We start from the raw sequence: 27224 nt of genomic DNA on the forward strand, positions 1-27224 counted from the left end.
TTAATGGAAGCAGGCACTCAGAGTGACATTAAAATATTTCTGAGACCCAAAATTTAGGACACTGCTCTATTCTACAAAAAAAATTATTTGCAGCTGCACTCCCAATGTTTAATTTGCAAACTCCAGTCCTGCTTTTGAAGGCTCAGGAATGTATGCATGTAAGTCATGCTTTTCGAACTATTTATTTATTTGGACATTTATATCCTGCCCTTTCTATGATAAAATCATACTTAAGGCAGGTTACAGATAAAATTAAAAACAATCTTAAAAAAAATCAAAACAAACAGCAGTAGAAACAGCATCATGAAGCATCACTTTCTAAACTTGTTCTATTCTCTTAGCCCATTTCTCAAAGAGAGCATGCAGAGATGCTGGCATGTAGTCATATGTGTATAACCTGATTATCTTTGCAAAGGTCTGTGATTAACAGCAGGGGTGGCCAAATGCTCACCTTCCAAGTATCTCTGTCTGGCCCCTTGGACCCTCCCCTCCAGGCCACACCCTTCACTAGTCTTGCTTTGCTTGGCTGGAACTCTGACAATGCCTCTTACGTGCTTTGATGGAGAACAGAGAGTGGTGTGTGACCATATACATAAACTAGTAAAAGTAAAGGGACCCCTGACCATTAGGTCCAGTCGTGGATGACTCTGGGGTTGCAGCGTTCATCTCGCTCTATAGGCCGAGGGAGCCGGCGTACAGCTTCCGGGTCATGTGGCCAGCATGACTAAGCCGCTTCTGGCAAACCAGAGCAGCGCACGGAAACGCCATTTACCTTCCCGCCGGAGCGGTACCTATTTATCTACTTGCACTTTGACGTGCTTTCAAACTGCTAGGTTGGCAGGACCAGGGATGGAGCAACATGAGCTCACCCCGTCGCAGGGATTCGAACTGGCGACCTTCTGATTGGCAAGCCCTAGGCTCTGTGGTTTAACCCACAGTGCCACCCGCATCCCATACATAAACTAGCCTTCTGTAAAAAATTAACTGCTCTGTCCACTTTTGCTTCTGGCCCCACCAACTACTGGAATGTGACCTCCAGAAGATTGTTCAGAGGGGAATGTGGCTCTGGGGCTGAAAAAAGGTCCCTCTCTCAGTTTAGAGTATTGAGCCAACATAGCATTATAAAGGGGAACCAAACAAGATATCTCTAACCCCTCGCAAAACCATACACAGGGACATATAATTAGAACAAAGCTGCAGCTCTTCCTGAATCAGGCTGGTGTGATGGGACAAGTGGGAAAGCTACCAACCTGCCCTGGTTCTACGTGAATTAATAAAAATACTTTGCTAAAGTGAATTAATCCTACCATATTTTGCTGGCAAAGGTGAAGAAGGTGAACAGAGTCTCTCTGTTCCTGAAAACTTTTGCCCCCCTGCCAGTCTGTTGCTGCTCACCATTTGAAAACCACTGATATAGGTGGGATGAGTTGTTAAGAACAGAAAATAACCCCCAGTTTTGACCAAATTTGACTCTTCTGGCAATAAGGTGCACCCCAGATACACACTGTCTCTGAATGTGGATTTTTATAAGAGGTGTCTTGTGTCTTAATAAGCAAAAGTAATAAGAAGAATCCTGAGGTGATCCATACCAAATCCTCTGCTGTCACTGGTTGTCCTTTTTTGTCGTTAGCAACGACAATTTTCCCCATTCTTTCTTTCATATCTGACAGACCACTGGCCAGCGCTAGGATTGCCATGATTTCACTTGCAACAGCTATATCAAATTGAGTCTGTAAAAAGAAAAGTACAAGTTTATGAGACAAGAGACACCTGGAGTTCTAATCCATAGCTGGGAATCTGATGAACGCCACCTTGAGTTCCACCACGGAAGAAAGGTGGGCGACAAATGAAAGCAATAAAAGAAGATGGTATACTACCAGTGGGCAAAGCCGATAAGGATCAGCACAGAACATGGATAAAAGAACATGGATAGTCGCCATCCGAGTTTGGATTACATACAGTTTGGACTGTAATCAGATGAGCTCTGTGGCTTGAGCACATAGCCACTTCATTCACTTCTCACTTTGCATGAGCCAGCAAAATAGTTTCATGTGAACTTGAAAACTAAGATTAACAACTTTGGAACAAGACAGGGTATTTGTGCTTTTATCGTATGTTTTTTTAAAAAATCTTGTTAATGCTGTAAACCACTTCCCGATAGGCTTTGTGATCTCGTGGTATATAAATACTTTTATAAATAAATAAAGCAAGCCATTGATACTATTTACTTGGTTCAGGTGGACTGGAAAGTTATAGTTAGTTGAAGAGTTCCTGGTTTGTCCACCAGCTCATGCAAAGAGAGGAGCAAAGCAGCTGCAGCCACATTCACAAGATTTGTTCATACCTCCGCTCATTAAACTGGAATCTGATTATCCAAAAGCAGCCTTTATCTGGACAAGTTCTTAAAAAGATTGACAAATGGCATCCTGTAAGGCTGTTAAAAGGCTGTTCTCTTCAGGCTCAGCCCATGCAGTTAAACCCAACATTGTCATCTCCCTCCATAGCTGCTCAGATCTCTAGGGAAGTGTATGTAAAAAAGCTTGAGCTGGTTTTGTGACACTTCACCCAGAATAACTGCCCTCTGTCTTCCACATTATACTTGAAGTAGATTATATTTTCCATCTGGTAAACTTTCGCTTAGATCTAACATATTAAATATGGCTACTGTTTAGAAGTAGGCTTGCCAAATGCAATGCTCACTATTTAGTAATGTCACAACAAAGACGGTGTGCACGAAAAAACAATGAACTTGGCTTATCAGCAGAGTTACAATGATGAGTTCTCTTTAGGACACTTCTCAAATATTGATATTACATTGTTCTGTTTTTTAATGAGATTTAGACTACATTTCTATGAAAACTTACTAGCATATACCCCCGTTGGATGCAGGGGGACTTACATGCAAGTAAACATACATATTTATTTATTGATGTATTTCCCCATACATCAATGCAATGTTGATCACCATACTTGGTAACTACATGAAAACTATTGCTTTAGAATCACTACTATACACTAAGCCAAGATTAGCTGCAAATTAATTCATATCTAAAACCATTAAGCAACCAGTTCTTCAACAATTTATTAAAAATATATTAGTAAGGAAACACTTTTAATGATCAAAAGAAATGTCTTCTCCAAACACAGTCAGAACTTTACCTACCTGACGAGAAAATCCTTTTTCTGTACTTGCTTGTCCAACTGTTATTTTTCTAAGAAATCGATCGTTTGTATCTACCACTGAAAGGAAGAAAAAAACATTTAGCAAAAAAAGAGAGAAGGAACTATTTCTACATTTCATCCTGTTAATGTGATACAGAGAGGCATTTATTTTTAAATGTGTGCATCTTCTCCTGTGTAACAAATCTATCACTTCTTTATAAGACTGGAAGCTCTGCAGCATGGCAGAATATTGTGAAAGCCTCGTGATGGTTCAGGTTTGCTGCAAACTCTCAGGTAGGGCTAGAGCAATGGTGATGTCACCTTATCACAATACATTCTGCTACAGAGATTGCTCCTCCTTCTGATTGGCAAAATACGATTCTGGCTTTTGTTAGGAAACTCCTCCTTGACTTCAAGTTGTCAACACCCTAAAATGGATGTAAAACCAGAAGATTCTTCCAGAAAGATGCTTTGTAAAATCTGAAAATTAGGATGTGAAACAATAACTTCTATAATATTTTCTACACCCAATCAGTATGTTCAATATACTTTTGAGCATTAATGTTCAGTTCAGAGCATGATGTAAAAGCTTTAAAAATCTCAGAAGATTTAAACAACTTCTGATTACTCTTGTTGTATATTGTTTATCAGACAAATACCATCTGAATAATCCAGATTATGCTTTGAAAACAGACATGAGGGATGTTGGGAATGTGTATATAATCTGAAGAATTTAAACAACTACATACTTACTACAGTATGAACAGAAACATGAAAAGGAAAATGTTAGGGGCTTACAAGAAATGCATATTCTTATCTAGTTGAAAAGATGCAGCTGGTTTTCTGTTACGTAAAATGCAGAAATTTAAGGGAAGGCACTTTTTAAAAAACAATACGTTTGACAATGTCCATGTCCAATGGCAAGGGTCAAAAAAGCATGCTACTACCTACAGGCAAAGTTTAAAGAGGTTATCTGCAACCAGACTATCACTAAATCATTTTGTTTAAAACTCCATTGTTTTGAATCACTACCCAGCTGAATGTATGGATGCCAGGAGGCATAGTCAGCAGGTACAGCAGTGGGTTGTAGCCAATAAGGGGGAGTCTGAAAGTGTCTACAGACTGGCAAACCATTGGTGTCTACTTCCAACACCTTCCTTTCACCAAGTCCTATGGCAGGGAAGAAAAGGGTGTGGTTTGTCTTCCTTTGGGCTAGGCTCTTTTTGCCTCTTGAGGGAGATTATTCTGCAAGTATTCTGCAAGGAGAAGGCAAATTCGCAGCCTTTATTTTGGACTTTTGCAGAAAGCACAAACAGTCTGGATTCCTAGAATCACAGCTTTAAAAACCTTTTGGGATTCCAGGATATTAAAAGAAAAGAAAAGAAAGAAAAGCAAAGAAGAAGAAGAAGAAGAAGAAAGGCATTTTCTAGCTTGCTACAAGGGGTATTTCTTCCATTGTCCACATTAGAAATAAAAAGAACATACAGAAAAATCATGGCCATGTTTATTTAGAAATCTGGGTTTTTTTGGCAACAGTCCAAGCCAATAACAAGGGCATAAATAATAGCCCATGATAGTTGCGCCTGCCATTATCAAGAAAACTTAGTTCAGTTTATATTTTCACAAGCATCTGGCCCAGCATGGCACCATATGCACTAGATAGACTTTTGATTTTATCCAGCAGGCTCCTCTTATATTCTGACACCTACCTCTTTGCCATGTTATCGTGGATGTGTCTATGTCTAGTCTTGCAAATCTGCTAATCTCATCATCTGTTAATGAGCCAGGATCCGTTTTTGTTATTCCCAGCCTCTAGAAAAAGAAACCAAAAAGAAGAAAAATGATACATGAGGAAGATTGCTGCTTGAAAAAGCTACATAAACACCTACTCAGTTCTAAAACCCACCACAGTACATGCTGTGGCCAATTCAAGCCACAATGGCGTGTTCTGAAGAGGTCACATGACCAGCTCACAAATGCTAAGCTCAATGGAGATTGGTTTTCAGCTCATCACTGCAACGACCAGCTGATATCCAGTTATATTTTTTAGTTGAAGTCCATAGTGAAGGAGCATTGTGCAGCAGATTATACGCAACCTTGTTTCCAATTCTATTGTGAAACTGTCCATAAGGCATAAGGTGGCTTGAAACTGTCCATAAGGCCTACTGCCCTAAGAACTATTGACCAGAAGTAGCCACATGCAACTGAAGGTGATATTACTCTCTGTCCAATACTGATCGATCAGGACCTTGTTTGCTTGAAGGGAATATTTCTCTCCAGTTGAATTCAGACACCTTTTATGATATCACAATGCTACTTGTATACAATTTTTTTCCTTCATAATGAAAAGCTCATTTCAGGGCTCATGGTTATTATTGGAGTTGGACTCTTTTAATACTCATTATCCTAAAAATATATAATTCCTTTGCTTTAGCAGACCTTACGGTCGAAAAAATTGGCCCTAACATCTCCAATTAGCCTTACTATTTCTACCCTTTATTGTGTAAAAACTAGAGAATCACAATTCAAAAGCTGGAAACAAAAAGGGCTACAAACAATAAGAGACCTCTGTAGGGGAATGAAACGTATTACTGGAATAAAAATAAAAGCACAATTAGGTAACCTTGAAACAAATTGGAGGTCCATACACCAAATTATAGATTTCTCTGCTAACCCAACAATATTGTTTCAAGCCACCAGAGCCTTAAAACCTATTGAACAACTAATTTTAAATTGTATCTAAGCATCCAAAATATTACTCTAAATATCGACAAGATTATCTGTGATGTGATGACAGGGGATCTAATCTCCTTAAAATCTATATGGAAAACAGATTTACTCAGTGAAATTGATAATGCAGACTGGCAAAAACTTTGGAGGGAAAAATCTTTTAAGTCAGTGTCAGCTAAAATGAGAGAAAATAGTTTAAAAACAATTCACACCTGTAAAATGCCACAGTTTAAGCTCTCATTCAAGTCCTTTTTGTTGGAGAGGATGTCAACATTTAGGTTCATATTTCCATATGTGGTGGGAATGCAAACCTGGACATTTACTTTGGAAAATGGTGTTTATTATGGAACAGGTGATGCAACCTGATCTGAGAGTAGGTTTATTAAATCTGTTTATAGATGGCTATAAGAATTTACTGTTTAAGGACCTATTAATCTTTTCATGTCTACAACTAGAAATCTATTAACACAATATTGGAAAACAGGTACCAACTTAACTTTAGAGACATGGTGGGATAGACTATGGAACATAGCTCTTATGGAAAAAGCAGAAAAGCATCAACCAGAAGAGCACTAATGAGTGAAAAGTCCAAATAATATTTTGAAACTGTATGGTACATGTTTAATCAGCACACTGGAAAGGTGAATGTTATCCCCCTATAACCAGCTACCCATGGCTCACACTGGTACAAACTTTTGAGACTCCTAGCTGCTATAATAAACTCTAAAGTATCATAAAATCTGCTTAATGTTTGACTTTGTACATGCATAGGAATGCTTCTTGAGGGGTGGGGGTTATTTGTTACATGTATTTTCAGAAACTGAAAGTTAAAAAAGTAAAAATACACTTTTTTTTTTAAGTCAATGACAGTTTAGAATTTAAAAAGCATTGAGCTACATTGCCATTGCCACCCAGCGATAACAGGAGACACAGACTGGTGTCTTATACTGACTGGGCTCACTTTCCTTATGACCACCTGTTTTGGGGAAACTGGTATCTGTTGCAAGCACAGTTTTGAAGCGCCCTAAGTAGTGTTATTTGCAGGTTTCTCCAGACCCATAAAAGACTCCAAAGCACAGAGATAGTTCATTGGGGCTGATGGAAGGCATAAGGTAGTTTCCAAACAACCAGGTTGCTTTACTCACCACCAAAGTCACTTAGATGCTGCCTAGTGGGAGTTTGACTAGTTTGTCTGATTGGATATATTTTCAACACGCTCCAATAGTGCACTCCTATGTGTGTTTACTCAGAAAAAACCCCACTGGGTTCAAGAGGCCTTACCCCCAGATAAAGGTACACTGGATTGCAACTTAAAAGCTGAGACACTTTCTATAAACTGTGACAATCTTACTTACTGAATATGTGATAAAGTTGAAATACATCATATAATGCCTTCCTGCAGAGACAACACAATTCTATCTGACTACATAAATCACTATGAGATGGGGACAAATGATTGATTCATTTAAACCTATATTTGTTTGGGGACCTTTTGACCTTATTAGTTCAAAAATAGGAAACTCTAATTATTATAAGCCAAATCAGTTTAAATTCATTATTTTTTTAAGAGACCCAAGGTCTTCTAAAAGAATCCATAAAATATTACTGAAAGTTTAAAAGGCCACTTACTTTCAGACGTGCAAGCTGAATGGCTGAAAATTTCCTCTCTCCATGAACTAATGGAACCAATCTATTATATAAGGCCTGCAAAGAACATACAGTATAATGAAAATCAGAAGGCAAAGTGCCAGTCCCCCATCAAGGATCATAAAGTGCAGTCCCGATTCTGCTAATAATGCATTTTCCAATTCTATTCCAAATTGGTCTCCACCCATTACAGCTTCTGAGACACTCTTCTTCCCATTTAAAGGGCAATTGATACAAAATTAACAACTATCATAACCAGCAAAATGTCTTTCATCTGCTCAGGAAAGAGGGTTTGCATACTGCGAGTACTTCCACCACACAGAGCCCACGCCGCACTTCCTTTGGGATTACTGGACCCTAGGGAAGGACTTTAGAGCTCCACTCAACAGAACAAGAAGGTTCCCCAAGCACGGCAGTATTGGCTCACCACATTTTGAAGTAAATACATATTACAATCTAAAAACAAGGGCTCCCATAAGGCCACTAAGGTTCTGCAATTATCAGATGGCACTGCTCCTTAGGAGCCTTATCAGTATGGACTAAACACTCAGTTACCGGGACGGAAGACGAGAGTTCCCTTAACTACTGCCATGCCCTCAAGAACAGCATTTTCCTTCAAGAAGTGAATGACAACCTTTCCATTATAAAGGGGTATATATTTGGGAACACTCTTGGAATGCAACCTAAACCTCTTCTCTGGCAACCTCAAAAGCCCAGCACTGAGAATCCAAAATGCTGTTTTTTGGTCCGTCTAGAACAGAGGTAGCCAGTGTGTTGCCCTCCAGGTGTTGCATGTCTACATCTCCCAGCATTTCTAACCATTGGCCGTGCTGGCTAGGGCTGATGGGAGTTGGAGTCCAGCAACATCTGGAGGACAGCATGTTAATTACCTCAGCTCCAAACTGTGACAAAAATGCTGGCTCTGTATATAGATGAATCTTGAGTGGAAAAGGTCTCTAAATCCACTGGATTACACCAAAACATATACACAAATTATTAAATGGCCAATAATGAATTATTTAAAATGCTTTTAACTGCTGTGTTTTAGGAAATGCAGCATTCACAGTAACAATCAGATAACATTAGTGATGGAAATTATAAAATGGTTGGGTTTACCTTATCAGACTGAGTATTTTCATGCAGAATCCTTGCATCTATAGCAGCAGCCAGCAAATTATTTGCTGCAGTAATGGCATGAATATCTCCAGTTAAGTGAAGATTGAACTACGAATGAATTAAAAATGAGAAAAATATTCATTTTGAGCCGACTGGTGAAACCCATCCAAGCCCTTTCACTTGTGGGATTAACAGCTCAGTTGAACAACTTTCAAATTGTTGTGGAAATATGATTAAATCATCATCATTGTAGCTGAAGAGATTTAATAGGCGAGAGAGGGTCTCAGTTCAGTGGATGATAGTTTATAGCCAACACAACTAAAGTACAGATGAATTAAGACGAGCTGGAAAATAAGTTTTTGCTAGGATGGAGCAACCTGCAATTTGATTCATACATTCATGTTTTTTTATTTATGATGTGAATATTGAAGGACAGAATATACTGTGTACTTCAAAATGATTGTGTGAACTTATATTGGAAACAGAATGCTGGATGGATGGCTGGTCTCATGTTCTCATGAATTTCATAACACAATTGAGCAAAAGTGTCTCAAACCAAGACAAAAAGTACAGTATGAGAAAATTAATGGCATTACACAAGGGATGAAAGTTAATCTGCTGATTAAAGAGATTTCAAAGAAATGAATATTTGTCTCTGTATGCATTTACTCTTTGACAACAGAAAGAGAGGAGCTAAAGTCCATATTCAATGGTGCGAAGAAAATTTTAGCTTACCTCTTCCATTGGGATGACTTGAGCATATCCGCCCCCTGCTGCTCCACCTACGCAGCAAATGACATGCTTATGTTACATTAGTAAAACTATTCTGAAGGAAGGCTTGAATAAACCATAAAAGAAGAAATGGAATGATGCAAAATTTTGAGTCTCTAATGAGATTCAGAAAACAAAGAGTATTCCACTAAGCATGGCCCACAAGTATGGATGGGAAATATTGAGATACATTTCAGAGGCAGCAAACTGAAAGTGTGGATGTGTGGGTAAAAATGCACAAAAGTACACACTGAAAAGTCTACCCACATACACATTGACACCCCGGTGTGGAAACAGTCTCAGCTGTGTATCTATGAAATAGATAATCACCCACATGATAAAGCTGTGTGCATATCTTGAAAGTCTACAAAAATTGTTATGCACCATACTCTCTGGACATGCCTTTAAAATCAAAGAAAAAGAGCAACTCTAAAACACAGGAATATTTCACCGGTTTCCTTTAGCCAAAACAGTCCAGAAGCTATATTATACTGTATAATATGAAAGAATGAGTACCTTTAACACCAAATGTAGGTCCTTGAGAAGGCTGCCTCAGACAGGCAAAGGAATTTACTTTAAGGTGGGCTGTCAGAGCCTGAACGAGGCCAATTGTCACAGTGCTCTTTCCTTCTCCAAGTGGGGTTGGTGTAATCCTAACAACACGGGAGGATGAAATGTATAAAATCAATAGGCCTGCTGACATCGGTTTTACTATGAGTATGGAAAAGCTACCAATGCAAGCCAAATAAACATTATCCGTATAATCAATTTCAACTAAACGATGCTATTATAAAACAGGCAATTTACATCTGTTGCACTAACTTTGGTTGACATCCCATGGTATCAGCCTCCTTGTGGAACAGGCTTCCTCTCCTGCCGTGGGATTTTGTCCTCCTTTCCTTCCCCCAGGGCCCTCATGTACTCCCAAAATCTGCTCAAGAGTTGGGAAACCCATTGGAACAGATTTGGAGCAGATAGGAGCACAGGGCTACAGCAGGGAGGAGTGGAAGGGGAAGTTCTATTGCATCTGCTTGCATGATACTGGATATCACCCAAATGTCAATACCTCTTCTGTTAAAGCAACTGACTTAAGAACGGGGGAAACAAATTGTTTTGGCAACTGTTCTGAATACCTGGAACATACACTGAATTTGGTATAGATTTACATGCAAGACCAAAGCCTCTCCAACTTTCTTGAAAACTCATTCTTCAACATTTAAGGGGATATACAATGAATAGGCTTATCGAGTGTACCATTATTTAGTGAACCATTATTTCCTAACCTCTCCAAGCATGAATGAGAAGGGGGGCGGGGAATACATTTTGTACAAAAACCCACCACAAAAAACAATAATACGTTATAATAATAAATAAAGACGTGTTAGTAAAGTGCAAATAATAATACTTGCAAAACCCTAATTCTACATGAGCCCTTGGGAGTTTTTAAACAGAGGGGAAGTATATTCATATGCTAGATAGGAGAAAGGAATAAGAACACTATTTGGCCTGCCCTGCTCCCAACAATAAAGTAGAAAGAATATTTCTCCCATGTAGTTATATCCCACTGTCACAATTACAGCTGTGCAGCTGCATTCCTTATTTCAAGTTGTACATAGATACTTGCTAATCATGTTCGCCCTCAACAGCAGCTCTATTTTATCAAGGAACATCAGATATACAACCATCCAGATGTATGTTTTCCTAAAACATTTCAACTTTTAAAACAATTATCACAGACAGGGAAAGATAATCATACAGAATCAATTAAACAAATACCATACGAATTGAAATAAAATGTAACTAGGTATGGTTCTAGTAAGATGGATGGCAAGAGAACCACCATCGTATCCTTTTCTGATAGAGTTCAAATTTGAAAGTCTACAAGCTCAGTTTGAAGATAATGGGATGCACACTTGAAACGCTAAGTATGTCACATTCTGAACCAACCTACCTAGAAATTATGGTGCAATTGGAATCAATAAAGTAAACTGAGATCACAATGGTTTAACGAGAATGAGAATTCAGCTAAGTTCTGATAAAAAATGAAGTTATATGGGTGATATGAAACTATATTTTGTTCCATCTCCTAATACATCAATGCTTGGTTAATTTCTATTCTGTCTTAAAAAAAACCCCACCCTATATACACACACCTAAAGTTAAAGTATGATTAATGATTTTGAATTACCCTAGAAAGATTTCAAAACCAGCCAAACAATTCATCTGGGGCATCTCTCTCATCAGGCAGAGAAAATTCAAGTTAAAAACAAAACAAAATAAGATTACGTTTTCATTCACATCACTCCCACTCAGTTTCTAAGGGAAAAGCTTGCCAAGATATGCTATACTTAACTGTTTAAATCTGTGATACTTTAGTACTCGCAGTGAAATAAGTAGTTTATTAAAGGAATGTGACATTAAGGATTACATTTTCATTCCCAGGGACATACAAGTATTCATGCATATGCTAGCCAAAAGGGGTAACTCCTATAGCATGACCTCCTGAAGACTCTAGCTAGAAATCCACCTCTAATTAGAAACATCTTTCCTTCAGCATTAGAAACTATGCAAAAGGTCCAGCTGTCCTCTGTATGCTACGATCACTTCTGGTGAGAGATACAGTCTGAAATATTTGTTTTATAGATTACCATCTTTCAAAAAACTAATAATTGAGTATTTTGCCCCCACAGTTGCTATGAAATAATGTGTTCTGCCTATTCTCTCTTACGCAGCAGCAGAACACAAACTCTCAAAGGCATAAAGCTTTTAACTATGATCACTGGTGCCAAGAGGACTGACCAGTTTTCTTTTCCAGCCCATCTAGTACCATGAAATATGTCGTTTGCCAGAAGCCAATCATGGATTTTGAACCTGGAGGCTTGGAGATGTTGTGGATCCAGTTTGTGACTATCAGCACCAAGGACCCAAACAGAAGTAGTGTTAAAATGCACATGTTGTCTGTGGAAGCGTGTCCAGAAATCTCTCCTTCCACTGGCACATGAGTAGGTATATAAAAAAGCACCATGGTGTAAGTGTAAGTCCTAAGAGACATGACAGAAGTGGAGGCTAGATATGGGGCTATTTGCATCAGTAGCCACACAGCAGAACACGTAGTCTCATTCCATAATTTGGCCAAAGAGAGAAACTGGTCTGCAAGAGCTACCTAAAGACCTACTGAGTAACAGGGTCAATGAGAAAGCCTATTTTTTGTGAGCTATTATTTGAATGTTCTGTTACTTCAGACAGACAGTGAGAGCACAGTTCATGCTGTCCTGAATACTAATTAAGAAATAACCCTTTTCCGAAATACAATTGTTTCTACTGAATTCTTTGCTATCTGACAATGTGAGCGCAGAGAATGTTGCCAAACTCCATCTGCTCTCTGTGGAAAAACACACACGTTCTGCTATATTTTAATTAAAAAACAATGAAACTTTCAAACTGTAAGGGCATTCTCTCATTTTGTAAACTGGATATGTAAGGCAGTGGGGGACTAGAAAGTAGTTAATATAGTATTCTGAATCTATTAGGACACTTCAAAGGAGAATATGGAAATAAGTTGAATTCCTCTCACTTTTCCTTTGGTTTAAAACAGATTTGCCAAGGGCTTAATTTGAAAGAAGCCCTTTCTAAAAATGGACTAGCAAGCGAAACTTAGCCTTTGGCAGTTTTTCTTTTACAATTCATATAGTCAGTGTCCTAAAATATTTTAACCTTTTAAAGAAGTGAAGCCTAGAAGAATCTCTCTCCTAACCCCATCACTAAACAGTGCAAAATAAATTATTCCTATTCTGCAATCACTTGCCCTAGATTAATTTTATTCATAAAACTATTTATTTACCATTTTAACATAACAAACATGAATGCAGTTTACAGTAATATCTATATATAATAGAAACACATACAAATTTAAAATCAGAAACCATCAACTTATATTTATGGAAAAATGTATTTTTAATGGCCAGCATAAACATGGTAGAATAACTGTTTTAAAAACAGGAAGCAGAGAACAGGAAGAAGATGGAGGGCTGTAAAAAGTGGAGATCCAAAGGATAGGTATTGGGGCCTGTGCTTTTTAACTTATTTATAAATGATCTAGAATTAGGGATGAGCAGTGAGGTAGCCAAATGATAACAAATTGTTCAGTTTGACAGAGGTCTATAAGACTGTACATGGTAAGAAGAAAGTAGATAAGTAGAAGTTTTTCTCTCATAATACTGGAAGCTGGAACTGAATGTTGAAAGGTTCAGGACAGACCAATGAAAGTACTTTTCACCCAGCATTGGAGAAAGGGAAAATTTGTGAAAATCATCTCTTTCTCCACTCCAATTTTTAGTTCATGGAAGTTCCACTGAATGAAAGCGCCTTCAAGCAAGACTCAAATGGATAGAACCCAATGTACTTAAAGATACTTAGCAGAACAGTCATAATTCAGAGCAGTGAGACAGGATAGGTGGATTCATGGCTTAAAATGGAGAAAGGTGAAACTTATAAGACCACCACCTGGTATACTCCACTAAGTCTGAAAGCAGACCAGCATAGCATCTGCTGCTAATCCCCAGATTAATTGGAGATAAAATAAGCCCTGAGCTGATGTATATTTGCAAAGGGCTTATCAATTACATAGGGCATTTAAGATGGAAACAAGCATTGTTATTTTAATTCCTTCTATTCTAAAAAAAAAAATTATACTTTTTCTTGAGTAGTTCCCCATCCCCCCCCCCTTTTGAAAATATAAATGGACTACAAGAAGAGAGAGAGGGAGAATATTTTTAAGTGTTGTGGACTTAAAATCTGGAAAAATACCTATTAAATAAGTTGAAGTGCAAGTTGGGAGAGTTTAGTAAGAAAATGAAACAAAATACTTCTTACCCAGCAACCAGCACGTATTTTCCATCTGGTTGATCTTTTAACCTTTCCAGCAGGGACAGACGTACTTTGGCTTTGGTTTGGCCATAGATTTCAATTTCATCTGCAAGCAATCCTATCTCCCTAGCAAGGACATCAACAGCTTTTGGATTCTGTCCTCGGGAAATCTCAATATCACTGCAAAGGAAAACAAATTAGAGCCAGGAGATCTCTGTCAGCTTAGATGGTCATAAGCAAGGAGGCAGATGGCAGCAAAAAAATACTGAGAACCACAGAGTTACTATTGGCATGTCACGGTCCTCTTGTTCCTTCATTTTAGTTTGTGAACCACCCTGAGATCTACGATGAAGAGCAGTATATAGATTTAATTAATAAATAATAAATAAAATTGCAAACTTACACTGCAATCTTATGCATGTATGTTTACTCGAAAGTAAGCCCTGTGGGGCTTCCTCCAAATAAGTGTGCATATGCCTGAGGTAAAATAAGTTATAAAACATTAATACTACCATTTTGGAAATGTCTTACTATATAAAGGTAAAGGTACCCCTGCCCGTCAGGGCCAGTCGTGACCGACTCTGGGGTTGCGCGCTCATCTCGTTCAAGAGGCCGGGAGCCGGCGCCATCCGCAGACACTTCCGGGTCACGTGGCCAGCGTGACGAAGCTGCAGCTGGCGAGCCAGCACCAGCGCTGCACATGGAAACGCCGTTTACCTTCCCGCTATAAAGCGGCCCCTATTTATCTACTTGCACTTAGGGGTGCTTTCGAACTGCTAGGTGGGCAGGAGCTGGGACCGAACAACGGGAGCTCACCCCATGATTCGAACTGCCGACCTTACGATCAGCAAGTCCTAGGCACTGAGGTTCTACCCACAGCGCCACCCGCGCCCCTGGTCTTAATATATAGAGGTGACTAAAACTAATTGTAAATGAAGGCCAGAACTCAGTAGTAGCAATTATGGGGTGTGTGAAAGAGAGATGGCAAGAGTGAAAGAGAGAGAGAGGAGAGAGAGAGGAGGATGATAATGATTTATTAAATTTATATACTGATCTCAGAGAAAGAGAGAGAAGGAAGGAAGGAATTGAGGAAGGAAGAGGACTGAGTCACACACACACACACACACATATATAATAATATTTTACTCTCTAGAAAAGCCCCTACAATGCTTTCACATTTCCTTAGGCATAAATCTCTTGGCTGATTGATATTTATAAAGGGAAACCCAGGGATTGATATATTTGAACTTGGGAGAGAGATGCTAACACACACACACACACACACACACACACACACACACACACACACTGTGCTGCTGCTCCCCCATTAGGTAGTATAACTGGGCAGATACAAAGCAGATACCTAACCAAACAAGGGGGAAACGCGGTGGGGAGAACAACAAAATGCAAAAACAAGCCAAGGCAAGGATATTGTATCTGTGTCAAGCTATATAGAGGAAATACTGTAGTCAGGATAATGTGAATCGTATCAGTTGTGCTCGACATGGATACAAAGAAGAGCTTTGCTTGTCCAGAAGATTACAAGGCAATCTTCCATTTTTAGAAGGCATTGGACTACTGTAAATGTAAATACTGCTGGCAGGAAAAAAGCTTCAAAGATTCACTAGGAGGCTTTTCTGTCTCTGCTACAAAATCATCTCAAGCCGTCTTCCCTTGCAGCAATCACTTTCATTCTGCCTGCCCTCAGCATGAGCTACTGCTCTATGGTGTTTCACATTAAAAAGCTGTGTGCTGGTAACAGCAGGATTCCAATGAACTGGTAGCAATAGATGGAATCATAATTGTTAACCTTCCAACACCGAATCCCTTCAACTTGATACAGGGGGATTCATAAGGGCTCAAACTGGGTAAATACTGGATGGCTAAGGTGCGTTGGAAAAGCCCTGAGCACTCTTCCTTCCTGGCTCCTCAATGACAAACTCAATATATTATGAATACGTTTAGCTCTGGCATATTTCATTTTAAAATATACACAGCCAGAAGGGGATGTAGCAAGCTGGACTGGGATCGTGGGGACAAGGAAGCATTAAGATTTTGCACACTCCCTCCCCCCCCCCCCCGGTTTGGAACTGCCTCCACACCTGGCATTCAAAATGGGAAGAAAGGCCCCATGGGTGCCACCTGCTTTCTGCTTAGCACAGCTGGGGCCAGGTAAGGACTGAGTGACAGCACAAAAGCATCAGCAGCAGTGTAACTTTGTTTTGGTCACCGTCACACTTCTTCACACGAGGCAAGATGCAGTTACGTCATGCGCTGGCAAGCTCTTGGAAGTAGATAAATTGCAAGTCAAGTATTTATGCCTAGCTGTTGCAGTCCGCAGTGTTTGCCAGAGTGTTTTAGATAGCAAGTGTTACCAGATGTTAAATGTGTCGATGTATTCAAGAATAATTGCAATGTTATCTTTCAGGATTCAGTCACCCCCGCTATCCTCTGCACCGATACACTGAAGTGAAAATGGATCTATGCTGCAGAGTTGGTTAAGCCAAGCAGGTATGTGGCTCATGGGAGCCCCATGCAAGAACATGACTGAAGCATAACAAATATGCAGAGAGCTTGCACCTACTTTAAGAATTTTATTATTGAGTATTTTGGGGAGGAAACCCTGCAGATGTTACAGTAATATCTTTGGAAATAACTCTAATTAATACTTGGAGTTCAGAGAGAGCCTAACACAGATGTTCACAGTTTCAATTTGCATGTTGCTTTCTTGTCCCTTTTCAATGAATCTCATCTGTTTTACTATAATACAGCATATTATTGAATGAGGATACTTTATATCTTCCACCTGTCCACCAACGTTTCATTTGTGTGTAAAATAAACAGTTATGTAGTTCCAATAGCCAAACAGAAATCCTACAAATTATAAAATATTTACATGTATTTTAACCTAACCCATAACACAATATACATGTTGACCTAATTTATGGGGTTGGTTTGCTTTTGTTTTTTTAATTGTCTCCTCCCTGCCCGTTTTGGAATGCGGGAGAATCCATTTATTGGATCTGTGAAAATTTAAAGATATTGAATCTTTTTCCTATAGCCATCTGGAAATGTGCTGTTCTGTTAGAAGCCTCAAATGCTAGAACTCAAATTGGTTGCAAACAAAACAAAACAAAACAGACAGCCTGAATACACATACACACACACGGTATTAAGGCACATTAAAAAAAATTGTTTGTAGAAATCTTTAAAATGTTATTTTGTCAAATAAAATAAAGGGTTTTCCCTAAGCCAATTTATGCACAAATCCTCTAGAGGTGTAGGACAAATTATGAATACTTTCATCCATCACCACACAGGTGTGTATGCACAGCCCTGACTTTGCTTCCATCCCACTTTGCCCCAGCAAGTTGTAGTGATGCTGGGATCAGGAAGGCAGCTCCACTCCACCTCATAGCCACTACTGATGAACGGCAACCTTAGCTTCTTAGAGGAAGGGATGAAATAAAAAAAAACCCCACTGGCTATTTAATAAATAAATAAATAGTGTTGGCAAACAACTTACAAAACTGACCACTTTGGGGTCAGAAAGTATGGGCTTAGTTTAATACTTGAACCGCTTGCTTGAAAGAAAAGTCTTATGCTTCTTAACTTTGTACCCAGGCACTGCAAATAGTGCTTTCATTTTTAACTTTCAATTCTTTGGTATTTTATTGTGATTTTATTGCATATACTTAATATTCATTTTCAATCTACACCGTAAGTCACGTCTACAATATTCCTGCATTTGCAGGCAGTTGGACCAGCTGACCTTCAGAATACCTTCCATCTCTACAAATTGTATGATTCTATGTAGCTGAAAAGTGGGATAGAAATAGTTTAAATACATACAAACATACCTGGGAACGGGCGAAAGGGGTTGCAGCTTTAAGCAGCGAAGATTCCAGCTCTTATACTGTTGGGTCTGTATCCACTGCTCACTGATCTTTACAAAGTTCTTTTTCGAAAGGGGAAAAAATATATTGTAATATACAGTTTGAAACCCATATTCTGTTTCTTACACTTTTCAAGTCCATTTCCTGTTTTCATAAACTTTGAGGTATGAAGGAGGGTGATTTAGTTGTGGGAAATGCCTAATTAGGGATTGTGTTCCATGGGTTCCCTGTGTCCCATGCTGTACACAATTGTGCCTGCACACTTTGCCACTGTTTTCAGTTGGCTAATTTTTCCTTATGGATTGCTAATGCAAACCAGTAGTACATGTGCACATTGATTAATTCACAGTACAAAAAGAACTCCTGCTCGTGAGCCTGTGGGACTGCCTTATTTTCTCTCTCTTATATTTCAAGGGCCAAAAAGGTAGTACATAGTCTTACAAACCTGCATGCACATTGCCATTGCCAGCTGACCTACATCCTCACTCAGAGGGGAGTCACTGCTCCTAACTGACTGTTCGCCAGACACATTTTGTCCTGCAAAATATTTTTTGAAAATAATCACATAAATTAATCGGGAAACACAATTAGAACTATAACCAAACATTGCTATGGAAAGTTTAATAAAATGTTAGGAAGCCCTTACAATAAGTAGAGAAAAACATTATGAAAAAATGTCTTTTCCAACACATTTTCCATTGTCAATATTCCCCTATACAACACCAGATGTTGTGCAACATTCTAGTGCAAATGTATTACATTTATGATCTATTCTGATTTCATTAAGATCACTTTCAGGCATCAGCTGATGCTGCAATCTTCATATGATTTTTAAAAAGACACTGACTTAGTGATAACTTGCTCTCTGAGAAGATGAGCTTCTCCATTATCCAGTGACTACAGTGAATATGAAGTTACTACAGCACAGTATCAGTGAACCTGAATACCAAAACCAAGATGGAGAGAGAGGGAAAAAACATGCCTAGCTTGCAGCAGCAGTCAACAGGAATGGCCAGTTGGTACCCAGTAGCAAAGAAAAGGCAACAGGACAATCATTTTGTTGAGCACAAATAATGCTGACCTGGAACTGTCCATTAATTTCCTCCTAAACATTCATAATTCCATGTTTTTACCATCATTTCCAGTATCATTTAGTCAGTCATTCTATCTATCTATTTATAAACTGCTTAATGTTTTAAAAATCTCTGAGCAGTGTAAGTACAGTTCTTTTATGCCACTATGAAATTAGTTAATACAACAGGGAGGGTTAACAACTTTGCATAGAAGGGAAAAAAATTAAGGGAACAATTAACTGTTCACTTTCAGGTGTATGTAGTGAATGAGTTACCAGTGTAAGGAGGTTACTGTGGTTTTACCACATCACAGCTATATAATTTCTAGAGCTCTTACCTTTCATGCAAGGAACTAACATATAGCAAAATATAAAATAGCATCAAATAAAAGAGCAGAAGTCAACAAAAAGAAATGACAAAATTGTTCAATGGTAACTTTTTACTCCAAGCAGCATTTTCACTGTTATGGTCTTACAGACGATAAGCAGGGCATTCTTATAGAATGAAATAACACCAGGCAACTTTTTAAAACATAAAATAAGAAAGAATTTAATATACATATAAAAATTAAAGGGAAAGAAAAGGGAAACATTCAGATTCTTTGGTGCTGTGGTTTCTGTCAGGTAAAAGCAATAGGTGCATCAATAACTACATTGCAATTAAACTATGCACATTCTTTCTATCAGAGGTATGTGTTTAATACAGATGCACGCATTTAATACATATACTTTCCCCCACAAAACAATAAATATATATTTAAAAACAATAAATAAGCAGAGTGCTTCTGCTGTTCTTCCCAGGCTATTCCAAGAGACAGCCTATTACAAAAACATATGCCCCAAGGCACACAGACATTGTGCAGGCAGTAAACAAAACATATTTCTTTTATTAAAATCTTGTGACTCCCCTTTTTTTACCCCTGTATGTTCGTTCTGACACTGAAATATTTAGGTAAACATTCATGTGTGTTATTGGCAGGCACAATCTGACTGGCACAGTACAGACTGCATTTCTGAGTTGATCCGGACAATTTAAGTTTTCTGTACCAACCGAAAACTGATAGGGATATGGTGGAAGAAGGGATAAAAATATGAGTGGACACAAATACACTAGCTATTCAACACTGCACAGCTTGAAAGGAACTCACCCCATAAAAAGTCACGTGAACAATCCACACTGGTCATCTCAGGTTTCATCCAAGTAGCTGGAATCTCTTTAGGTTTGGCACTACCCACTATCACCATATCAGCATCATGAAGCTAGGAGATGGGCATGGAGAGAAATGTCATACAAATAAAGAATTAGCTAACAATAAAATGTACTAGATTGTTTTGTCAGAATGACACCTAACGTGCTGTGTGGATGCTATGCTTAAACCACTGTGATCAGGTGAATCCTCCTCTTCCTGGCCCTACAGCCTCCCAAAATCCACTCCACAGGGAACAAATGTTCAGTCCAAGAATAAATTATTCACCTCTTCCACCTGGCAAGATTTTTAGTGTACCAATGCAATGGCTCCAACAGTTCCCCACACTGCAGATGTTCTGAGGCAAGGTATGTCCTTCATCAAAATTAATGCAAGCAATGTGCCACTTGCAGACAAAGAATTGTTTGGCAGATGCTTGAGTGGATGTGAAAAGGTCCCAATGGGACTCAGATTGTGTCATTGTTCTAGGGACATTGTTTCCCCCGTATGATTTAAATGGAGTGAATGTGTTCAAAATTAAAAGAATTAGAAAGGTATATCCAGTACACTTAAATGTAAAACTAAATTGGAGGTGTAAAGACCCATTCAATAATCAAGTTCATCTCCTTGCAAATGCACCATATGGTTTCCAAACAGACAGTGAACTCAATACAAAACAGATGCTACATATAATTGCAGCCAAATACTATTGAAGATGCAGGGAAGTGCTCACATACTTCCCAAGGCTAACTAGTTAAGTTGTAAAATGAGGTTTGAGAAACTATTGTTGAAATCACACGGCAAAGAATGAAGAAATGTCATATGAAACAATCACTTAGGCGAAGATCTCCAAAGACTCACTCTCAAAAGCGTAACCCATTCTAGCTGGCATTTTCTTCCTCCAATCTGGGGGAGATTAACACCAACAAATACTTTGAAACTTTAGCTTGTAGCAGCACACAAGCTAATTTCAACGAGCTTTTTTATTGATGTAGGCTTAGAAGACCCACCATTCCCCAGATAAAAAAACTAAACCCTAAAATAACAGTAATACAAGCACTTTAAGCCAAAATATAATGATAACGTAACTGCAAATGTCACACAACTGGAAACCCTGCTTATGAAGAGATCAGCATAAATATTACTTTTCCCTGCAGTTGGAATCAATATCTACAAAATTACACCAGAACACCCCACTATCAAATTAAAAATGTATAGTTAAGATATTAATGGGTTGTATGGGGTGTTAAGGGAGGGTAGTACCTCTGGTGGGGGACACATGCTCCTCCTGGGGTAATTTGCTCACTTTTGGCTCCCACCCTGCACTCACCTGTGGCTCCTAGAAGCCGTCAGCATGTGACAGCGGCCACACCCCGGGAAAGGCTTCAACTGGCCAGCTAAACCCGGCAAGGGTAGCTGATGGGCCTCAAACTCTTGGTGAGTTAGGGACTTCCCCTGCCTGCAAAGACAGGCTCTGGAGGATTGAGCAGATGTGACCAATAGTGAGTCCAATGGTCAAGAAGGTGGTTTCCGCATGTGCTGTAGAGGGAAGTGAGGGACAGAAGGGGCACATCAACCTGGAAAGGTAGCCCCTCTAGGAGAAGGAAAACTCTGATCCTAAACCTCCACTGCCTTGCAGGATATCTTCAGGAGAAGAAAAGGCTGAGGAGCAAACCCTACCCAAATCCGGAGTGGAGTCCCTTCTTAATCTAACACACATTTATGTTGGAGTTCATAGTATATGTGCAGCTTGGCAAATGAGCAATTAGTGTTTTGACTATAGGCTAGGGAGACAGAGCACGGAATAAATTTGCCTGGATTAGAGGACCTAGTAATAGCTCGGTGGTTGGCTGAGGTCTCTCATATAGGCAGCATGTCCTATGACATCGTTTGGCTAGTTAGGAGTATTCTGGAGTGCTTGGAGAGTGATGAGGTTTGTGTCTGTATATAGTAACTTGTATATAGCTTGTGAGTTTACTGCCATATATATATACTACAAAATCAAGCTACTAGTCCTCAGCTTTGTTCCTGACTGTCTCCATTGTTGCCTAGGAAAAGCTGCACTACTCTGCTAAGTTGTGCATCACTGAAGAAGTTAAGAGGTGAAGAGACTGGTCCTAGTAGCATGCAAAAGGACTTCAGAAAGTGCTCACAGGCTTCGGAGTTTTAACAGTCTTGTATGCCTCCTTCAAGCAACTCCTGCAGCCCAGCTGGTGCCAAACATATTGCTCTGCTTTCCTTTTTGGACCACATCAGAGAAAGCCGAGAGGGGGGTTATGTTGTCTGGGCAGCCCAGGGCCTCTTTACACACTGCCCAGGCTTGCGCCTTGGCAGGTCACTTTGGTGCTTCTACAGCAATGGTTTGACTTCACCCCGAAAGGTGCACTCCATTGTCTCCGGCAACAAATGGATGCCCACAACAATGGGTACAATAAGGGCATGTGTTAGCTAAGAATGATGTGGACTATAGGTGGAATATAATTTCAATTTAATTTTCTCTCCACAAGGAATACATTATGTATGTTTGTCAAATAGCCATTAACAGCATTTCCCCTGCTAGTAAAAGGGTAAGAGCACATGATTCAATGCCATGGAAAATTATTGTTATTACAAGGCAGTATCTAACAGTGACTTTGTGTTCTGCTTTTGCAAAAGAAAAGAAGAGTCTACACTATAGGATCTCAGTCTTTGCCATCACCTGCTATCACATCATACTTTTCATAAACATATAAAGTTATTTTTCTACCAACAGGATTATTGATTATCAGTTTGCTTCAGGAACACAGTTCATCATCCCCTCCCTCCCAAGGCCAGCTGAATTTTGATTCAGGAAGCACAAATTTAAATATTCCCTGGCGTTATGTGATTGAAGTATCTGAAAAGCAAATATTGTCCAAACAGTGCAAGATTTCTACATAAATTTTAAGAGAGATAATAGGCAAGCACATCTTACCTAAAACATTTGCTATTAAACGTCTCCCTTCTTAATCAAACACACATTTATGATGAATTGGCATTTAATAAACAGTTGCTCTTTGTATTTTGCCATCTCTGATCAAGTAAGAATTCGGGGGGGGGGGTGAACACTCCTCCTCTGTTAAAAGACCATGCAAGCCTTAAGGCAGCTGTGCCAAGACAAATGGTCATAACTAAAATCAAGTTGATCTGTAAGTTAAAGAAATATGACTTGGGTGTCCAGTCCACCAAAATCAAAGGAAATGAAGAGAAATAAAATAAAATGATAGATGGCTACAAAATAATCTCAAGGCCAAATTACACATTACACATGAGATGTGTGATAGAATCTTTCATTGTTCCCCTTCTTCTTTAAGGCAGTCACAAGGGCCTCCAAATTTGATCATAACAATGGGAGAGTTTTAAGCTTTCCTCCTGCACTGTTTCCCTGACCTAAGTATTCCCCCCCCCCCAATGAAAGCTGCTTTTCCTTGTGGTGGGGGGATATCACGGTAATCCAATCTTGTTGAAGGTGGATAATCGCCAAGTACACTTTTTCAAATATGTATTTTCCCATTGCATTTTTTGCTGATGCTCTGTCTTTGGAGGCCAGCAGAGATTTAACATTTGCTCATCCCTGCAAGAGCACACAGTCCATTTTTCCAGCGCTACAGCTATCCAACTCAAATTTGGCACTAGTCATGGTTAATGCTCACTATATTTGCTGTTAAAGAAGACTGAGAAGCAAACTGGTTTCAAAACCCAACAGCTGACAGGAATGGTGCTTGTAATCTGACAGTGTACTCTTGAACGATTATTAAAGGACTGAGAACAATGTGTGTGTACTGGAGCTTGTGAAGCTCACAAATACTCTTGGCACTCTTCTAGTCAACCCTCAAGATTTGTTATTCTAAAGAGCACTAAACTCACACAGGTTATAGAACAATGTGGGAGAACAATTCACAATGTGGGACCAATGTAATATTTTTTTAAAAAACCCTGTTTTATAGATTTATAGCACTACTTCTTAGTGCTATAAGAAGTATAGCACTAAGGATGATAATTCTCATTTCCCTTCAATATATGTAAACTATTCTAATGGTTTACAGTGGTACCTTGTTCTCGAACTTAATCCATTCTGGGAGTCCGTTCGACTCCCGAAACCCTTCGGAAACCAAGGTGTGGCTTGCGGTTGGCTGCAGGAGCTTCCTGCACTCAAATGGAAGCCACGTCAGACATTCAGCTTCCGAAAAATGTTCGCAAACCGGAACACTTACTTCTGGGTTTGTGGCATTCGGGAGCCGATTTGTCCGGGAGCCAAGCTGTTTGAATAACAAGGTACCACTGTACTTAGATTTCACATGATCCAAATGTTTTGGGTCTCCTATAGGTTTCACTATATAGTCGTACCTCCATTTACGTAAACTTTGGGATGCGCACACGGCAAATCCAGAAGTATGTTACCAGGTTTCACTGCGCGCATGCACAGAAGCGGTCCTCAGGTTGCGGAAACCTCGGGATCCGACCGGACCTCCGGCACAGATCCTGTCCGCAACCGGAGGCACCACTGTACTTAAAAAGAATGGCTCTGTTCCTGAAAGCAAGTAATCTATCTTTAAGAACCAAGGAGATATTATTTGCTTGACAATGCAACTCTGGCTTATGAAATCTATTCTGACTAGTTTTTAAGTATCTGAGGGCACTGAGCCAATTCAAAAGTATTCCATTTTGTAGGGGAAACTGTGTGTGTGTGTGTGAGAGAGAGAGAGAGAGAGAGAGAGAGATTATATTATATAAACACATACACAAGCAGGGCACTTCCCAAGTAGATTTCAGGCAACAGCAAACTGGATTAAATTGCAAAATTAATTAGCAAGTCACAGACTTTTTGCTACCTGATTCTTGAATTTTGTCTTCCCATCAAAATTAAGTTGTAGGATTTTTCAGAAAATTTACTATGATTATGAGAAAGCATTTGGACAGAAATAGTTGTTTTCATAATAAAAATAATAAGATAAAGGAGAATGGGAGTGATTGCAATTTATTCCCTGGATGGTCTGTTTGAATTAATGAGGATTCCTCTATATGAGTTGCATAACCTATTGGGTTTTTTTTTTAATGCAGTTGCACAAAAAATGGACACAAAATTCAAAAATGAAATATCAATAAAACTGCATGGTGTAAGGGAAAATAAGACAAAGTCAAAATCTCTAAAATCAGAGAGGCTGTTTTACCATTGTGGATGAAGTTTATGCTTTTTTAACTTCTGTCCATCACTTAAAGCATGTAAAATGTTGCTGTAACATCAACAGCTGTAAAAACAGTGCCTTGCCAAAGGAGAAATGTGTTAGCATCACAGCTGCTTTGCTTAGGGAAAACATACTTTGCGTTTTGAGTATTGAATCCAAAAGATGAACTGCAAAGACCAAAAGATGAACTCCCATGTAAAACTTTTTTACTTGGCTTGACTTGGCTGCCACCTTCTGGGAATGTCTATGAAACATTGGGAAACTTGAGCACAGAAAATAAACATGACGAGCAAGCTGTCAAGTTATAAATAATTCAACATGAGCACACTGAAATACCAGCAAAATAACATGAAGCAACAAACATCAGCAATCAGTCAAATTAAATATAAAACACTCTAAAGAGCATGGCAATGGTGGGAAATTTCAGAAACGGCTTTTATGCATTTAATTAGTTCCACGGTCAACAGAATTCTGCCAGTAGGATAAAGCAGGGGCAAAATTAGGCTTTATATCACCCAGCTCAACAATGCAGTTTGGAACACACCCCACACACATTTGTGTACACACACAAACAGAGGCTGGAAGCCTCAATGGCGCCCCTCTGGAGGCTTCACCCGGGGCAAAAATCCCAGCTAGCTCCCCTGTAGCTATGGCTCTGAATAAAGGGAATATGTGCTTCTGTCCCAAAGCCTGTTACAGTATTTCTCCCTCCCTCCTTCCCTGACTTTACACAGACTGAAATCAAGAGCAGACCTTAGGCTCACATGCTTCCACCACCTCTGACCCTGAATAGAATGCAACACAACAAACTTGTCTTTCCCATGCTTATCTGAACACAGGGTCTCCTCTAACTCTGGATATTAAAACCCCTCTTTTATAGCAATTTGAACATGCAGGTTGAGGTGAGCGCCCATGCTTAGAAATCTATTGTGCTGCCTGGATCAGAAGTTATATTTATAAGGAAAGGCAGGAGAGTATGTGGGAAGGCTAGAGAACATGAAGCTTGTTCTAAATATCACTACGTGTAGAGGATAGGACAGAAACCAAACAGGTCATCGTGCTAAGGAATGCAAAGAAAAATAAATGAGTGAAGTTTATTTAGTGAGCAAAAGTTCTTGGAATATATATATATATATATATATATATTTGCTTTCGTAGATATATATCACACACAGTATATAAAAATAAATGAACCTGGGGTGTTGCTAAGTAGTAAACGTGAGAAAAAGTATGAAGCATTTGGTATATTTACCATGGTCTCAAGCTGCTTCATTTTCCACATGCAACTCATAGTCATGACCCCTTTTCTTTGAAGAAGGCACTGCAAAGAGACTTCTAAAGGTCCTTGAACTCCCAAAAGTAACACCTTTTTTCCATCTAGGGTAGTACGTGCTGGATAGGAGAAGATAACAGTTGCTCCAATTAGCTACATTGCTGGCAAACTGTACTGGGGAAACAAGTGAACTACAGACATTAATACAGAAGCTTGCCCCCTTCCCCGCAACAATCTCTCATATGGAAAATGTTACAATTTTAAAACATTGAATAGGCCAGCATTATGCTCCAGAAACTT

The 27224-nt window shown here is 39.2% G+C and overlaps 1 protein-coding gene across 1 annotated transcript in view; it reads right to left on the reverse strand.

The window, feature by feature from the left end:
• Positions 1 to 27224, reverse strand: part of MTHFD1L (methylenetetrahydrofolate dehydrogenase (NADP+ dependent) 1 like) — a 108928-nt gene that overhangs the window by 70965 nt on the left and 10739 nt on the right. Inside the window, exons 7-18 of the mRNA XM_083434832.1 lie at positions 26904 to 27043; positions 20409 to 20520; positions 18634 to 18725; positions 18153 to 18250; positions 14299 to 14472; positions 9943 to 10079; positions 9391 to 9437; positions 8656 to 8763; positions 7522 to 7596; positions 4872 to 4974; positions 3164 to 3240; positions 1590 to 1730 (exon numbers count right to left, since the gene is read on the reverse strand). Coding sequence (XP_083290958.1) covers positions 1590 to 1730; positions 3164 to 3240; positions 4872 to 4974; positions 7522 to 7596; positions 8656 to 8763; positions 9391 to 9437; positions 9943 to 10079; positions 14299 to 14472; positions 18153 to 18250; positions 18634 to 18725; positions 20409 to 20520; positions 26904 to 27043 — 1304 coding nt within the window. The remainder of the gene's footprint in view (positions 1 to 1589; positions 1731 to 3163; positions 3241 to 4871; positions 4975 to 7521; positions 7597 to 8655; positions 8764 to 9390; positions 9438 to 9942; positions 10080 to 14298; positions 14473 to 18152; positions 18251 to 18633; positions 18726 to 20408; positions 20521 to 26903; positions 27044 to 27224) is intronic.

This window comes from Podarcis tiliguerta (assembly GCF_965153285.1).
Source record: "Podarcis tiliguerta genome assembly, chromosome: 3".
In the NCBI taxonomy this organism is placed as follows: domain Eukaryota; kingdom Metazoa; phylum Chordata; class Lepidosauria; order Squamata; family Lacertidae; genus Podarcis; species Podarcis tiliguerta.